General features: G+C 34.1%; 2 protein-coding genes across 3 annotated transcripts; both read left to right on the top strand.

Moving 5' to 3' along the window:
- The first annotated feature begins 977 nt into the window (after window positions 1-977).
- On the top strand, window positions 978-9,262 carry LOC138320863 (uncharacterized). 2 transcript variants are annotated; one of them, XM_069264139.1, is made up of 10 exons: window positions 978-1,031; window positions 2,621-2,668; window positions 3,030-3,115; window positions 3,339-3,446; window positions 3,651-3,777; window positions 4,146-4,243; window positions 4,904-4,966; window positions 5,206-5,326; window positions 7,622-8,677; window positions 9,114-9,262. In XM_069264139.1, exons 1-10 carry the CDS (start codon window positions 1,004-1,006, stop codon window positions 9,242-9,244), a joined length of 1,866 nt encoding a protein of 621 aa, XP_069120240.1. In that variant the 5' UTR covers window positions 978-1,003; the 3' UTR covers window positions 9,245-9,262. The 2 variants fall into 2 exon arrangements, with proteins under 2 accessions (XP_069120240.1, XP_069120239.1); XM_069264138.1 differs by having other exon boundaries at window positions 7,604-8,677.
- Window positions 9,263-10,187: 925 nt separating this feature from the next.
- Window positions 10,188-18,355, top strand: LOC138320861 (L-proline trans-4-hydroxylase-like). The gene is made up of 10 exons (XM_069264135.1): window positions 10,188-10,396; window positions 11,838-11,882; window positions 12,708-12,789; window positions 13,731-13,812; window positions 13,950-14,060; window positions 14,913-15,007; window positions 15,222-15,312; window positions 15,836-15,965; window positions 16,509-16,660; window positions 17,367-18,355. Exons 2-10 carry the CDS (start codon window positions 11,864-11,866, stop codon window positions 17,475-17,477), a joined length of 873 nt encoding a protein of 290 aa, XP_069120236.1. The 5' UTR covers window positions 10,188-10,396; window positions 11,838-11,863; the 3' UTR covers window positions 17,478-18,355.
- The last annotated feature ends 552 nt before the right edge of the window (window positions 18,356-18,907 follow it).

The raw sequence follows: 18,907 nt of genomic DNA, 5'->3' as shown, positions 1-18,907 counted from the left end.
AATACGCCGCCGTACAAATCTATGTTTATAGGTGCTTTCTAAAAAGCAATTAATAAAAAAAAATATTTAACGAATTTGATGAATTGTATAGAAAAGCTACATAAAGAAATCCATATTATATAGTCTTCATATAAATTTTATCTTCTTCATAAAGCATATCTATCGCACGAAACGTTTATGACCTAGTTGTATAAAGGAAAGGTAAGACACAGGTTTGAAGTGATAGGAATTTTCCGTAAAAAGAAATGAGGTCAATCAACTCTAGATAAAAGTATGTAAATGGTATATATGTATGATGATTATCAGTGATAACTGAATAAAATCTTTCTGCAAAACTACTATTAACTAAAAGAGAAAGCTATCCCCCCCTTTTTTTTTGGTTCGTTATTTAAGGTTATTTGATTGTGGAATTTTGCTCTTAGAATCACTATCCAGAGATCTTACATGTTGCTCTACTCTATTTTAAAACATTATTTAAATCATGTTAATGCAGCGTAAAAATGCATATGCACTTACAACTGTTGTTAAAATACCTCCAAAATTTAAAAATAACGATATCTGGTTTTTTTTGTATTTATGTTTTTAAATCATTATCAATTCAAAATGCACCACGCGTATGAATGATCGAATTGCAAGATGTACGTGTAATTTCTGACTCCGAGGTACATGTATGAAACATCTACCTTATTTACATTAAACTATTGCATACTTTATTTTGCTAGTTCAATCAGGTAGGTATACACAGAAATCAGGCAGAATTCAGTAGTTTTTCTAGTGTCTATGCTTGTTTCAAAATATTTATAAAATCTAGGTTTACCTGTGGTTTCGATATCATTTAGGATCCTACTGTATTATTTCATTTGTTTTCATTATTCAAATCAATAACGCCTCGAGGTCTAATTTTTCTGCCATACATAAGTATAGATAAGTGGAGTGACGTTAGTGCCTGACCTAAGTTTGACCTTCGATTAGTTTGGAATGGTGTCGTGTGCTTCCGAAGAATATGGAAGGAATCGGTGCAAACGTAAAATGTGAGTATTGTTGTATATTAAATCATCTCGATGTTTTGATATCGCCGTTATTTATCCAGACTTTATTTAGACTCGTATTATGTAATGTGAGAAAGAGATCCTAATAACCATCTGTGTATAAGTGGAACATGGCTTTTGATTTTTTACCACATGAATTCATATATATTAAGTCTACAAATAAAGGAAATGCATTCACACACTATGTTATCATTTATGAATTATGCATTTGCTTTTATTTTAAGATTATATATGCGAAATCTTGTAGTTTTACAATTTCTTTGGCCATCTGTCTTTTAATCTGACCATACAAACACTATCCAGATCTTATATCGAGATTGAACAGTTCTAGTTATTTGCCTTACTTAACGCGTATACGTCATTGTAACGGTTAAAGATGTCCCACCGCTGACAAATGGTATTTTTTCACTATCAAAAAACAGAAGCAGACGATTTAGTATTTTTCTTCAGTAACAAAAGTTACTTACTTTACACCATTACCACCATTGAAAAGTTTGAGCTTCTTCTTGAAGTATACTTCAAGTTATGAAAAATAATTAATTGCATCCCGAAAAAATTCCGTGGCACTATATCCTATATGGAATGATGTACTGATTGTGCATTCATCAAAGGCGAAATAAATTATTTTATATTATTTTTTTTTTGTGTTAATTAGGCATAAATAGACACGATTCAACACCAATTATTGTTCAAATGATAAATATCATTTATGCTCTGTCGGCGGTGGAGCATCTTTGATAATTGCGGTTTTTTTTTCTGTTACTGAGTGTTCATACTGCCGTGTATATTTGGTACAAGTAGGAGTAAGTCATCTAGCTCCACTATTTTATTTCATCCGTATCACAAACGGTTAATTTCTCTCCATATGGATATCACGAAACAGTTGTATAATAGCATAAAATAAGTTCCTCAGGTAAACATGATTATAGATAAATAATAAATGTATCCTTTGTGGATAATATGATTTATGTAATGTCGGATGTAAATTTTTGTCTTATCTGTTAAGTACTTCCGGTTTGGTGAAGGTGAATTGTAAACTAATCGTGATATGAATTTAACCTTTCGTATAATAAAATGAACCACAAATGAATGAAGTAAGCTTATTTTATTGCTCTCATGATCAATGTAATTTTTGTTCGTTTACCGACACCATTTACAATTTGACGACTTTACATTATTGAAAAAAAAGTTTCCAAACTCAAGATCTGGCCATTGCTATTTTGAATACATTTGTAAGTGAACGCCATCCGTAGTTGATTTCTTATGTTGTTTTCTTTCAAGGCCCCACGATCATGAAGTAGTGTTTGCTTACCCAATGAAAATGACGTATTTTTGTAACATCATCAGTGACTGGCTATATCTTAACTTAAGACTAATTTTTACTTTTAAAGACCGTTTCATGATGTTGGAGCGTGGACACAGTGATACCTCACTATTATTTTTTCTAATTGATTTATGAAATCAAATGGGTTTCCTGTCCAAGACAGAGTGCTTTAATATATTCTTTTTTAATATATGAAATTAATTGTGTTTAATATTGACTACTTTCTGTATTCCCATTTGTATTGTAGTTGCACTGATCGCCCTTGTTGTCTGTTTCTATATACGATCGCTGCAAGGTAGGTTTCATATAAATGTCAATCATGCAAAGTATGTTGAATTATTTGGGTTAAAGACGTAATTTCAATAGATTTTATAAATGACCTATCCTACAGATTTACGTTTGATAGGGTACCGTATCCTATCAAACGTAAAAATATGTAGGATAAGAATTACTTCAAATGGAAAATGGGACAAAGAAGTAATTCCGATCGTCTGGACAAAAAAAGTCAAATTTTTGAGGCGATCAGTCCCTTTATCAAGACACACAAAAACATTTCACAGATATCGATACATATTTCAAGAAATATTTAAAACAGTTACAATTCATGTCAAAATATAGTTTTTGATCACATCAGTCGGTTTTATCTGATTGGCTAGCTGCTGACCCTGTTAGGTGTCTCAAGTGTCATGGAGTGACGTCACTGAAAGACTGTAATACAACGGTCACCTGCCAGCCTAACCAGGTAAGACACAGTTTCGCACTTTCTTCATTTGATACACGACAAATAAATGATTCGATGATACAACGGAATTGGGAGGTTATGGTCTCTTCGGTTAAAACGCACTTCGATAATTTTTGTTTAACATATTTGGACTGGTAAGAGGAATCTTGGAGTGTCACAACTATATTTTCTGTATTAAAAGTGTGAAAATAGTATATTTAGATTATGTTACTTAATTTTGTAGGTGTGTTTTGCTGAACGAATGACCGTTTTTACCGGGACAGATCCAAACTCTTCCTCGCAGCAGCAGTCCCAGATCATTCTCCATAATGCTGGATGCAAAGAACAAGGGGTAAACGTTGATATACACCTTATGATACCTTTGATATTATTACAATATATAAAAATGGCAATTTCCGAAAACGTAAAATTCTTCTACCTTAATTATTTATTTTTTATTTTTTGTAGCATGCTAAAATCCTAATATTTGTAGGTCACTCAGTTTACTAAGGTTTATTGATGAATGTGGTTATTTCTATGTAACCCGTTGATATAGGACTGTAAGGAGGTAAATTGTGTTGCTGATGGCAAACAAGTGACAGCCAATGGTTACTATGGCGCCCGCACGTATCATCACTGCTGCTCCACGCATGTCTGTAATGCTCAGGGTTTCCGGTCAAGTGGTGAGTACAATACGTCTTTTAGTTGACTCTGTGTCTTGATATGTCAAAATATTTTTGTTTGATTAAAAAAGAATTAAATTGTGTTAACATTGCAATATAATGAACATTGTCAGGGAGTAAGGGAGTTCTGCTCCACACATGTCTTAACTGCAGAGAGTTCGTGTCAAGTGGTTAATATAAAACGTCTTTTGGATGACTTACAATTGTTTATTGATATGTCAAAATATTTTCGTTTTATGAAAATATGTTAAATTGCATTATGATAATGCAATAGTATGACATTGATAAGAGAGTAACGCACTTTTAATCGCGTCTTTAGAACCCATATTCTAATAATTAAATGCAGTCAAACGTTTGTTAATTTTTAGGCTTGGTGCCTGACTCGACAAACAATTTCTGTTTATCCTGTCGCAATGCAGCTACAGTGGAGGATTGTACAACTATAAAGCAATGTGGACTGGACGAGGTAATTAGTGTAACACAGTTCGTCGTTTTAATTAAAGAATATTTCATCCTGTGTCCATTGCATATGACTTGGAATGGCAGAATGAAATAACGAAACAGTTATGACGTCACCTTTTGTAGAAAAAACTTCTGATTTACAGATCAAATGAATATACAAATCTTAATTAAAAAACAATGGTGTTAGTTTTCATATCATCCAGAATATACTTTTAATTTCATCCTCAAAGGCGAAATTACGCAGTAGTTAAAAATAAATATCCCATTTTTGGTTATAAAGAAAATGTGGGAAAATAACTCCGTTGAACGATTTTCTATTAATTGTACTAATGTTTGTATAATTTGTATATATTTATCAAAATCAAACCACAATAGATTCATTAACCCTAAAATTAACAAGATCCAGAAGCCTGTGGACACTAACACTGAATTGGTATGCCGATACAAATACTACTTTTATATTCATACATTAAAACACATTTCATTTGTTAAAATTTTAAACCGACACACATTTTAAACCTTATGTAGATACTTACATACCATTCCTGGTATAATGGATGACCTTTAGACTACTTAACGTCTGCGTGCTGTAGAAGTATGTTTGACACTCTCCTGTCATACTTTGTTTTTGTCTCACTCACTAAAGTCCATTGTGTCGTTTCAGATGTGTGCCACATCGCTGCTATACCCTGATGCCAGTCTGAAGTTGGAGTGTCTTCCAAAGCAAGTGAGACTACATTATTTTATCATTTAACACATTTAACATTCGTACATTCAAGATAAAGGCTTATTTTCTTTAAATTTAGTGAAGTGGAAGAATTTTAGAGTCAATAATTATCACCAAGGTCTAAAATGGTTAACGATAATTATGTGACAATTAGATATATTTGATTACTGATGTAATGGCGGGTAAGGAATACCAAAACAACTGTATATATGTTGACGGTATTTGTGTGGAATGCACAGGTATGTGACGTCATGGCTGGACCTCGAGGAAAGCGACTCCACAGTGGTGATGTCCTTACCACACGATGTTGTGACGGGCCCCTGTGTAATAACCGAATGATTGGTGGTACATCGTCTACAGGTAATCACTAAATTATCTACGGCGTATCAGTTTTATCTACGGTGTATCTGTTAGAGCTTTAAAGTCCCATTATGTTTTTGGGTGAAAAAATATCGCCATAAAGTACCAAACTTTGCTCCTTATGAAAATATCCGCTAACAAAGAATACCCAACATTTCCATGGTTTTCAAAAACAATAGAAAACCCCTCTGCGGAGATGGGGGAATCCGTAGTTCCGCCCCAGAGCCAAAACAATCTAGATCTATTACGCATGCGTATGCACATAAAAAGTGGAATTTCCCTAACAAACTTCAACATCATGGCGAACACACTGACGACTCACCAAATACGTGTCAGCGAACACACATGGGTCCGTTGTCTCCAAACAACGACGATACGCATTCAACGCGTGGACCTAGCTACAAACACAGGTTGTACATTATGTACATGTATGTATTTAGATGCTATATAAAACTAGGCTTAAACTATTCAAAGTTTGTTTTTTTCATGAATGGAAAGCAATCATTTAGCAAATTTATAATTACAATGGTATTTGCTAATCTTAGGTATTTTGTAATAAAGATGATTAGATGCCTATAAGACCTAATCTAGCTTAAATTTAATTGAAATGTACATCGAAACCGAACACGCGTTTGTGTTACCTGATGAGGCCTCCTACGGGGTGGCTCGACAAAACTCGTAAACAAATGAAAGTAAACACAAACACGCCATGTCGTTACCTGCTAGATATTACACTTTGTTTCTTTTTATAATGATACAGCGATGTATACATACATGCTAAGTCTGGTAAGCCGACATGAACTTAGACCAGTGTTTGAGACAACAGGGTCAACGACGATATCGGAATTATCGGATTATAATATCCATGACAAGTGATCATGATAATGAAATACTAACTGACTACTATCTACATTGTAGCATAATATTATTATGAAGTTTGTAATTACTATATGCAGAAACATATACATACATAATATATGTTTATTCTACATGTAAAGATACATGAACCACATGTAGGTCTATGTGATTCATATTATCTCATAATTCATTGCATGCACGGGACAGGAAAAGGAATGCATGTAAAAATGTAGAATAGTTTGGTTGGCTTGAATAGTACTAAGAAATGGAGCATAGAAACAGTCCGTTAACGATTTATATACAGAAAGTATACCAAAAAAGCTAAGGAAAATCTTTATGAGACCTTCATTAAAAGAAGAGAAAATGGGGGAAAATATCCATTTTAACATGACTGGTAAAGTCCTAGCAGGCATCACAAACTTATTTTTTCTTACATATTTTATTTAGCCCATAAACTTTTAGACTTGCTCCATAAATCGAACTTTTTCTATGAAAACAAATGGGCTGAATACTAAACATAATTCACGTTCAGCGTAAAATGGAATGCACACTAATGAAATTAGAGAAATTTCGGTTGCAATTTCCTTTTCTTTTTTACTGCGTACATGTATACGGTACTAAGAATACTGACGGCGAATGATAGTCCACCAGGTAGCATCAAGGGTCAAAATAATATATGTTGTGTTTTTTTAATGATGAACTCAAGTAGTCTGACAATAATTCAATTTTGCTTGTTACGAGCATTTTCATTGGCTTAAAAATTTACTTTATCAGCCCTTAAAGGAAAAAATGGCGTCGCCGTTTGTAACGTTGCTTCTGATTGGCTGAGATGACAGCGTAATGATTGCATAGACAAAAGAGTCCCAAAACTAATTTTGAATTTGAAGAGATTATCTTTAGTAAATTGAATTATAAGGATTAATTTGAATAGATTTTTGATGTTATGAAGAGAGTGTACTCTCATCATAAACCGCTTAGTGGTTTATTTAAAGTTAATCCTTAAATATTTATATCCCCTTGTAGTCACTCTAATACTGACATTGGTACTAATATAAATGTGAGTCTTTAGTTTAATTCGCTCAGTGCACATACAATTGTAGGTCTATATTAAAAATGTCCATACGATAATTAAGACATTTGCACCTGATAATCAATACTTGATGTATATACACGCATACTCTGATGAAATATATGATGATCCTTTTCTAATCACACGAACGTAATCGAGAAACGTTTAATCAGTTAATTATACGACAATGAAATCCCGACAGGTATCGGTATATACATGTAGTCCCAAGTTGGATAAAGGGAAGGGAAATAGTGTCTATCTGGTAAATACATTATTCGATGTAAATGGTATTGGAACTTACCTTATATAAAATTATTAGTTTATATCATTGTACATTACTAATATTTTAGTTGTAACTACCTCGTCAGCATCACCACAACTGTGTTCCATGGCAGACATGGTTGGCCTTCCCACATCAACAAGCCCGACGGTAACGACTATGAAAACACGTGCTCCACCTCCACCTCAGACGCCCACGCCAGGGTTGGGACTTGATAGTAGCCCTGTACCTACACCACCATCACCAGCCCCGCTATCTGTATCGACCCAGCAACCTACACCAGCGCCACCTCCGGGAATAACAACCACTCCCAGACCAAGTCCGCCTACTCCAGCTCCATTTATCGGCTCAACGCCTAGACCAAATTCGCCAACTCCAGCTCCAATTATCATCACAACTCCAAGACTAACTCCTCCAATGCCGACTCAAGTCCCCAACACAACTCCTCGACAAAGTCCGCCAACGCCAGCTCCATTTATCAGCAAAACTTCTACACCAAGTCCACCAACTCCAGCTCCATTTATCGGCACAACTCCACGACCGAGTCCACCAACTCCAGCTCCATTTATCGGCACAACTCCTAGACCAAGTCCGCCAACTCCAGCTCCATTTATCGGCACAACTCCTCGACCAAGTCCACCAACTCCAGCTCCATTTATCGGCACAACTCCTAGACCAAGTCCACCAACTCCAGCTCCATTTATCGGCACAACTCCTCGACCAAGTCCACCAACTCCAGCTCCATTTATTGGCACAACTCCCAGACCAAGTCCGCCAACTCCAGCTCCATTTATCGGCACAACTCCTAGACCAAGTCCGCCAACTCCAGCTCCATTTATCAGCACGACTCCCGGACCAAGTCCACCAACTCCACCCCTACCGATTAAAACCACTCTGAAACCAACTCCGCCCACTCAAGTTCCGTTCCTAAATACCACTCCCAAGCCGAGTCCACCAACTCCGCCCCTACCGATTAAAACCACTCTGAAACCAACTCCGCCCACTCAAGTTCCGGTCCTAAATACCACTCCTAAACCAAGTCCACCAAGTCCACCCCTACCGATTAAAACCACTCCTAAACCAAATCCTACCACGCAAGTCCCGGTCATCATTACCACTTCTAAACCTGCTGCTACGACGTTTGGTAAGCTGTGATAATTATCTTATTTTCGCCATTCACCCGTAAAATGCACGCGGGATATAATCTTGAAGTAAAGTGTTTGAGAGATATATCTTAATCGATTAAAGTAAACATGCAGTGTGTCTTCCAGTATTAGACTCGTAAAATAATTTGGATGTCTCTTAAGATCCATGGTTGTCCAAGCAAGAATTCAATCATCCATTGATACAATCATATGGTTTAGGACAGTTAGGAGGAGAACATAAATGGTGGTACTATAGAAATTTGTAATATATGTATTTTGTCTTCCTTTATGTTGTTTTACAGTGATATCTTAGTATCTGTTATAAAACATTTTTTTTGTCTTTTTTTTGTATCGAAATGTGATCGCCAGACCCCCGAAAACGTTACATTATTTATTTGATTACATCTGTTGAAAGTATATGTCGTTCTCTTTAAGCTGTTGGACAGACATGCGCAGACAAGCCTGGAATCCGCTGTGAGTTTATGGCTGAAATCAACATTTGTTCTGTCTACAATCTAGCAATGACCTACTGCCAGAAATTCTGTGGTTTATGCACAATAAAATAAATAACCAACCTTTGGAAATGTATTAGGTTTTTCTTCAAATGTCTTTTAGTCACATCACGCTGTGGACAATAATTTACAAAATTAATCTGGACCCACATCTAGTGATGAATACTGGCGAATATCTTTAACTAGGTAACTAAGTAGCATTCTAATAAGGATATCTATGGTACCAAATCACAGCAAACAATTCTTTTTTATCTTTAATATCAGGTCTACTCTCTCCTAATTATATTTCGATTACATAATTCTCACACATGGGGAAACACTTACATATATATGGCGTAGATTTTTTTGAAATTTTACATTTTCTGTTTTCATATTATAGTTTATTCTTACTTGCGACGAAAACGTTCATTAGCTGAACATTATACGATCATCTCACAATGTAAACATATGCCGATGTTTGACCGTCATCTGCGCAATGTTTTCTTTGAGAATATACACTTCATCAAAATCTCGGATTGAGATTGATTTCATCATGTTCCAACGGTTACTTTTACTGTCGTTAACATTATATCATCTATGGAATATTCCATGCTGACATTTGTATCCATAATATATGATACGTGTATTCAGGTTAATAAAATCCTTGGTTATCCGTGATCAACAAAACAATTTATTATCAAATACAACGATTACATATCTGCTCCTTAGCTGCAGCAATTATTCCTTTGTTGCCGATTTCGATGTTAGGTGAAAATAATTCTAATCAACAAAATATCTTCTTTCTTCTTTATATAAAAACAAAGTGAACAAGCAGCTTTGCTATTACATATTGATAAGCCTGCAGAAGAAACTCCACATCATGTTTACTACATATCGTTTACATCTAGGGCTTAAACAATTGTAAAGTGGGTCAAGTTCAGCCTACATGTTAATTTGAAATAGATAAAATTGCTAGCATTTAGATTATAGCTCGTGCAGAGTCAAGTAGCCGTCTTGTATATACACATAGAGCTATTGTGTATTACACTGCCTAAAGGCTGAGATATCGTCCGTGCTTGGTCAGAGTTCAATAGAACAAAGCGATGAAATCAAGACAGGCGGATTGGTGAGACAAACACCCCCAAAGACCTTGTGGCCGAGATTTCATTCTTATGGTAAATTAGCTGACTGGATTTGGAAGCCGTACTTCTGTACATCAATATAGCGGTAAATATCTTATATTTAAATCCTTTTAGGTTATGACTGAGAATTATTAATACAAAATTAAGTAGTTTTTACATTTACAATGATGTCGGTATTTGTAAAGCATCAGTCTTAATAAAAATGCATAGCGAATTTGATATTTTACGGACTTCTTTTCAAAGTATAACCCCAAAGTACCTGCAAAACTCATCTGCAATGTTTTCATCTGCAATGACACATCGCAGACTGTGTAATTTATCAGTGGATTTTGAGTACAAAATAAATGTTGAATGCGAAATAAAGTAACCAAAATATTCTATTGGAATGCATAGATACAAACGTAGTTAGATATGGATATATATGACACGGCAAAGATTTGATTTGGTGATGGTATTAAAGATTTCATGAACATGTCCTCCTTGTTTACGATGAAATAAAAGTAAGAATTCAAAACAAGGATATCTATTCCGTTTATAGCTAAATAAATGACTTTTGATGTTCAAAGATTTTTTAAAAATATGATTATGGTAGAAGTTCTAATTTGAAAGAAAATATCTAAGTCTTTGGAGAGATTCTATATGGTAATGGTATAATTGATCGTCCCGAAGATCGGAGTGAGTCAAAATTTAAGTACATGTAAAGAAAAAAGAGCCATTGATAATATGTCGAGAGTTTTGTACAATAATATGAAGACTTTATCAATATCATACTTTTTTGACCGTATAGCAAGCAAATAACATTATCTTATCGTAATGCATGTATCTGCATCAAATAGATCATGTGGTTATACATCAAATAGATCATGTGGTTATACATCAAATAGATCATTTGGTTATACATCAAATAGATCATGTGGTTATACATCAAATAGATCATGTGGTTATGCATCAAATAGATCATGTGGTTATACATCAAATAGATCATGTGGTTATACATCAAATAGATCATGTGGTTATACATCAAATAGATCATGTGGTTATACATCAAATAGATCATGTGGTTATACATCAAATAGATCATGTGGTTATACATCAAATAGATCATGTGGTTATACATCAAATATATCATGTGGTAATACATCAAATAGATCATGATCATGTGGTTATACATCAAATAGATCATGTGGTTATACATATGTGGTTATACATCAAATAGATCATGTGGTTATACATCAAATAGATCATGTGGTTATACATCAAATAGATCATGTGGTTATACATCAAATAGATCATGTGGTTATACATCAAATAGATCATGTGGTTATACATCAAAAGACGAATATATAAGGTATGTACACTGTAGTGCTAGTTTATAAAAAGCATAGAATTATCACGAAGATGGACACACATTTCCATTTTATAAACTGAATGTTGACTTCATTGTGGAAACAGTATTTCGAATTGTGACCTAGCCGATTCTGCTCACTTTATGCATTACATCAAACGTTTAACCATGTTTTTTTCAGTTGAAGGTGTCCTCTTCCAATAAGTCATGGAGCTGACTAGCGCAGGTAACCATTATGATATGATTGAATTGGTCAAAGTGAGAATAAGAAATCATTTATATCATTTTTAAAGAGTTGTTATTACATATTATATTGAGTTATGGAATATATTTGATAGCGCTTCAGAGTTAAGTAAAGTTGCACCATCCCGAGTTATTTTGACCGTCCCCTATGAACATTGGTATCATTAACCACATAAAGCAAAATATTACATAAACGATTTTTTCTACAAAATGTATATTCGTAAAGAAAAATAAAACGAAACAAATATTGACAGATCTAATGATATTGTAATCAGTTTTGATTTATATCGTGAAATGTCCTGATCGTATATATCAATACGATCAAGGATGAACATTGTACATTGTGTACGCTGTACCCATACCCGATCCGAATTTCTTTAATGTATTCAAAAACAACATAGAATAACCAATTGTGATCCGCTTTTGTTAGAGAAATTTACATCATAAATAAGTTTTGGTATCTTTGTTGTGATTTTTACAATCGTGTTAGTATTTACGTAATATGGTATCTTCCAATCTCTCTCCCCTTCACAACTACCTGCCACATATGTACAACAAGTCATGTTTTATCAAAATAGGTTTAATACTATGAACTATGATTACAGCGATACATATTCCTGCATTAATAACCGAGGGCGGTTTGAGCTGTAACGATTAAACATAAATCGGTCATGTCATAGGTTTACTACGGAGTTTATTTTGTAGTCGTGCAGCATCTTCGAACAGTTACGTTATAAAAGACACATGTACATTGATTTACATATTAAGGTTTGTTCTAATCTAGCTATAATGACCTTGACATTTTCAGAATATCAGTATGACCCTGATAACTTTAAAGTGACAGAGGAGATGATTGCAGATTATAACAACTATGGATATATCATGATACGGTGAGTAGTAAAATAAAGATAAACATTATAGTTATAAACAAGACCAACCTACTGGCATTATCGTATCTATTCATGTCTTATTCATATAATCATAATACATTGTAGTTGTTTACCACTTTATTGCGAGTGAGGCAGTGAGTAAGATGCTGACCGCAGGTTGCTGTTTTTCCCTGGGGTCACCGGTTTTCCCATCAATCAAACTTGGCATGTCCTTTAATGATTCCGGTTGTTTATAAGACGTATTGAATTGTGTATATACGATGTACCGTATATATATGCCATTTTCTGTTCGTGTATACTATATTTCGCACCGTCATTATTTTCAGCATGTTTGCTAATACATTAATTCGCAAACAATGGCTCTTACAGTCAATCTTGCAATCCCATTAATGCGCGTTCGAATTATGTACAAAAACTGTATCATTAAAAATTGGAACTTTTGCTAAAGCACACTAACTTTTCATATATATATGTACTCGAGTCTATCCCATGCGCTATGCCACATAGTGTTGAGTCTCGGAAGAGAGAGCTCAATGCATCTCTCTCAATGACGGTTGCTTCAACACATGGCACACGTTAAGCAGTATGAAGGAATTAGTCTGAGACTAAAATAAGATAGAAATGTAATTTGGCTTCATTTTTAAAACTTCGAAGAGACTTCCAGCGACACAAGTGTATTTGATATGGAAAGTGTACCTTGTTTCGACTCATACAAGATGTACATTTTATATATTATAATCTGTAAAGGGATATATCCGCATAGGCAATTTTTTTCTAGTTCAAAATATAATGTCCCACAAATTTGTATATAGGATTACTTAAAGCTCGTCAGTGGTTCATTACTAATTCGTTTGTTCGTGCTGTCTGCAGTATTTATAGTATTTACATTTGCATATGAACGCTTTGCATTAGGATATTTTAATGTCATTTTTCATTTACAGTGGTCTCCTTGACAAAGAAGAAATGACAGGCGTAAAGAAAGTTCTAGAAGAATCTGAAATGAGGAGTAAATATGGCTATGGGGTAAATGTTTATATCTCAATCGTTACTAACATTGTGAATATGTGTCTAAATCATAAATATGGGTTATATTCATTTAATTCATATATTATTCAAAAAGGTTTTCCATGATGTAATCAAACAAAATAAATCATTCATAGCTTCCTGATGGAACCGGAAAGGAACCTAAATTTGTGATCTGGGGTCATCCTGGAAACGACGTGACAGGAATGGTAGCGAGGAGTGAGAAGGTGGTAAATACTAGCGAAAAGGTACAATAACGTATAAAGATGTATGTTATGTTTACACTGACGAGATTGATATAAGATATAGTAAGAGGAGGAAAAACATATTCAATGAAATAATGTGTTTTTCATAATTTCCTATACGATTAACTCTCACATGCATAGTATTGTTGTAAGAAGTGTAAGTTATTGAAAATAAAATACTAACAATGATCTATGCTGTAATGGTCTATATGAAAAGAAAGGATGCGATCATTGATTACTAAAGCTGTGTTACCAATTAAAAACACGCCAATACTAATATATGATATGGGTAACACAACACACATAGCCCGGGACAATGTACAATCAATGATAATGAATCCAAAATTCAATCTAAGCCATCAAAACTTTCAAAATATTTCTTGTCAATCAAAACATACGCAATATTACAGTTGAGCAGTTTTTTTAAAGAAAATTCCTCAACATTTCGTTTAAATATTTTCATTAAAATTTTGCAACTTACTATTATATACTATTAATGCATATTTGAACAGGAATAGCTACCCAAAGCACCCCTGTAGCTAAAACACAGTCCTTACTGAACTAGTTAGAATTTGATCAAATTCTGTTTATGTTGGTTAATTATCAAGAGAACAAATTCTGTGAAATAAAAAGCAAAGACGAACAAATTCGAAGACGATTCCCATGTTAAACAATTTACAAACTTATGTTCAAGGGAAATCAAATAGACGGTCTTTCTTGAATAACTTCATTTATGTAATGGCAATAGATGTTAATACTTTATTGGTTAAAAATATTTTTTTCTTGCAATTATGACAATCACCATATTCAAAACCCACTATTTGAGCAATATTAAAACCATATATTTTTTGTTAGTTATTAGGGGGCGGGGAAATCTACCACTACCACGCCAAGTTTGTACAGAAAGATGCACGCACTGGAGGGGGACTACTGTGGCATCAAGACTATGGGTACCTTAAATGACATTTTAAACATTTTCATTAGGATGCTAATTGATTTGTAAATAATTTGAAATTACCACTATCATTTCTAAATTGACAAATATAATATACAGCTGATACTTTTGCTTATAGAGACCACTACTAAAATCTTTAGAACAATTTTTGATATGTAAGCATTATAAAATTCCTACTGTATATGTCTAATAGATGTAAGTAATTTCAGATACTGGTACCAGAACAGTATTTTGTTCCCTGATCTACTGACGGCTTTTATCGCTATTGATAAGTGTGAAAAGGCTAACGGATGTCTGCAGGTAAGCTATACTACGTGTATTGTCCTGTAAATTGTTAGCATTATGTTTGATCCCGTCAGAGTAGTCCACGTTTAGTATGTATTGCTTGCTGTATAACGCGCAATGTCAGAAATAATTTTTCGAATGATATAATAAAATTTGATGACATTCAATAAAAACAATTCTTAGAATAGTCTTGTGGGGTTTTAAATATTGTGCTACACCTAAGACGTTTTATCTGACATTTTTTCCAATCAAAAAAGTACACGACAGGTCATTACTTTTCAAGAAGTCATAAGATTGAATTAACTTGGTATGTACTGTACTGTAAAACACGTTTATAACGAACGCACTTACAACGAACTCATGGTTATAACGTAGCCACAAAATGTATGTAATATGTGTATTCTATTACGAACTACGTTTATAACGAAGTGATTGTGTTAGTCCCCAAACGTTCGTTAATACTATGTTTTACTGTAGTCTTCACCATACAGATATGTCGTCTTTATCCATGTTTAATACTTACTGATTGTGTGACAAGATTCTCCGTGGTTCACACAAGTGCGGTCGTATTGACCACCGTCCGCAGAGTGGACAACATCAGGCTGACCTGGAGAGAGTAGAGGAAATCAAGAAGATCTGTCCCCTAGAGTTCGTTGAAATGAACCCCGGTAAGGACCTACTGACGGATCTCAGAGATAAGATGTGTGCTTGAATAAGTCCTTCAGTCAGTATCCTTATAGAGAAGTTTATCTGTTTCCATGTCAAACACATTCTATAATTCTTAATATGCCAAGATAATTCGTGATCAACATCATGCTTTAACCAGACATCGGAATCAAACATGATTTTACTTGGATTTTTTGAAGCGGAAAAAACACAGAGCGCTTACTAATTGGCTGAAATTGATTGGTTTAAATTGTAATATTTTAAGTAAGAGCACGCCAATCTAAATATATGTGTGTGAATGTATTTTCTGAAAAGTTTGGGAATGGTTATAAAAAATGAATATATATTCCATAAACGTCCTACTTTATACCTGTTTGTATTTGGCAGCTCGTACTTGAATTTACGTAAATTTACGTGAAATGACGTGAATTAATGAATATGTTCAACACATACTCACTGTTTTTTCACCAAATACTATTTTGTCATGATGTTTTGCATTATCATCGATTTTTTTATATTTATTCCAATATTCCAACCTGTTACAGGAGACGCTATTTTCTTCAGCTGTAATTTGCTCCATACCAGTGACGTTAACAACAGTGATACCCGACGCTGGGTTCTCCTGTTCTCATACAATCTTAAATCTAACAACTCCTTACGTGAGCACCATCACCCCCAGTACACGCCGATAGAGAAGGTACTTATATTCATCACTGTATTGTAACTGGTGTCAGAGAGTTATGAATATTGTAATTAACACTTTTAAATGACAACAGGGTACATGTGTTGGGAAATGTATCAAATGAAAGTATATAAATTATTTTTCCCCCAATTGATTTCAAATTATCATTCAGGTCTTAACGTTTCAGTTAACTTTGATGTGAATTTGATTAAGATTACTGGCTTTACGTAACATTCTACATTTTTGTTAAATCATTACAAATAGTCAAAGATAAGGTTAAACGTTCCATCGGGAAAACAGAAATAGGTAGCAATGAGAATATGAACCCATGTTCTACCCGCAAAGCAATGATCCTCGCCTCTACATTACTCGTTTGCACTGATAAATTATCTTGTTTCAATTGTAATGTAAACTGACCACGCAGAAGTCTACAGTGACATTACAAACATCCAAATGTACCGTCACTAATGTTGACTTGGAAACTATTAGCCTGACATTTGCAGACTATCAATTCATAATGCACTACTTTGCATCGCACATTATGAAGAATGCCTTCAAAGCTCTGGTATCTATATCGTCTATAGATTTCATATTAAACTTCTTATTATCAGAATATCTTCTTTTATCGTTATTTCAGTGTACCTATTTATGACACTCGCATCATCTAATTTTTGATATTGAAATTATAAAACAAACCTTACACTTATTGTGTCTACCACAGGTACCTAACTCGGCCATTAAAGAGTGTACTAACTATTTCGACTTGTCCGGTAAGGATTTCCTGGACCCTGATATAGACAAGACCGTGAAGGCACACAAACCCGAGTACTAGAATTTGTACGGTAGTGAGTTGGCTATGAATCTGACGCTTTTCCAGATTACGTGGATACAAAAAAGAGTGCATAATGAGGAGGAGATGATGATCGCATTGTTAACCAAACTGTACAGTTTGTTAAATCAAATGTGTCTCCTTGCATGAAGAAATTGTTAAAAATTACAAAAAAACATAAAACAGTTTTATTGCAATATACATAGGACCCAAAATAAAACAAAATGAATAAGACAAAGAGTTATTCGACTTTCCATATTACAGAGTTACTTTACTTGCAGGAAGGTATCCAATGACGTCATCATTTTGGGAGCGAAAGTCACGTCGTTTTCTCTGAATAGTATGACGTCATGCTTGCAAAAATATGAGTCACAATCAATACCTTTGTGACTATACTAGGTTGACTGGGTGACATTGAGATTTTCTGTGCACAAATTAAAGTACATCATGTACAAATATACTCTTAATTTATTTGCATTATTTGAAACAATAGGGTGTCCCGTGAAATTTGTGATAAATGTGTAAAGGGTAAAATCGATAAAATACTTATAATGCATGCCGTTTCAGACGTATATCATAATTATCAGAGTGGTATTTTAATTTGTATATCATGTATAAATTTCGCCACACATTTGACGTCACACGTGGTTCGCTTTCCAGTCATCGCTCATGTTTTAGCGTTCATCATGGATACATTTTGGTAGATCCGGCCTTCGGCTGCCACTTGCCGAATGGTAAACTGTGCTCCATTGGGCTGTATAGTAAAAAAATTGTCTACTTTGTCCCGTATTACTGTTCGTATCCTATTAAGTAATTGTGTTCGTTCTATATGTCTTAATAAAGGGACAGATCGCCTCGAAAATTTGACATGTTTTTATCCACACAGTTGGAATTACTTCCTTGTCCCATATTTACGATTTGAATTAATTCGTATCCAACAGACTGATCCCGTCTCATCTGGAAAATCCTGATGATATTACTTCTTTGACCTCCATATTCGATAAGTCCATATTATCATACTTGAAGTCAATTTGACATAAACAGTGCGTTGTATGGAACTGTATCATTAAGATTGATATAAAATATGACAATATACGAACATCAAAATTAAGAAACAGAATGAAAATAAAATGATTTATTTTGACATAAACATGTATCACAATGTTTGTTCAATAGCACTTGGTATATATGATCAAATATATAATATACAAATATATCACAGAAATAATATCAAAATGTTACATTGGAAACGAAGAAGTTCGCTAAATATTTTCTTGTGGTAAAGAAGTGTTCACAATCAAAAAGGGTGACCCAATCGAAACATATCGGTAGATATGTTTCAGATGATCACACATATTTCATTTTTGTCTGTTGTCAGACCTTACAAGGATCTTACATTTGCTTTTATTTTAAAGATATAAAATGAGTTAAAA

This window comes from Argopecten irradians, chromosome 4 (genome assembly GCF_041381155.1).
Source record: "Argopecten irradians isolate NY chromosome 4, Ai_NY, whole genome shotgun sequence".
NCBI classification, from domain to species: Eukaryota; Metazoa; Mollusca; class Bivalvia; order Pectinida; family Pectinidae; genus Argopecten; species Argopecten irradians.
This window is presented reverse-complemented; position numbering and strand designations above follow the sequence as displayed.

Excerpts from the sequence above, each read along its gene's own strand:
- LOC138320861 (XM_069264135.1), top strand. Across the intron at positions 13,813-13,949 it reads GGAGTAAATATGGCTATGGG|CTTCCTGATGGAACCGGAAA; the intron begins GTAAATGTTTAT and ends AATCATTCATAG. Across the intron at positions 15,966-16,508 it reads GTTCGTTGAAATGAACCCCG|GAGACGCTATTTTCTTCAGC; the intron begins GTAAGGACCTAC and ends AACCTGTTACAG.
- LOC138320863 (XM_069264138.1), top strand. The coding sequence starts at position 1,004 with ATGGAAGGAATCGGTGCAAACGTAAAAT. Across the intron at positions 3,116-3,338 it reads TCACCTGCCAGCCTAACCAG|GTGTGTTTTGCTGAACGAAT; the intron begins GTAAGACACAGT and ends TTAATTTTGTAG. Across the intron at positions 4,244-4,903 it reads AGCAATGTGGACTGGACGAG|ATGTGTGCCACATCGCTGCT; the intron begins GTAATTAGTGTA and ends GTGTCGTTTCAG.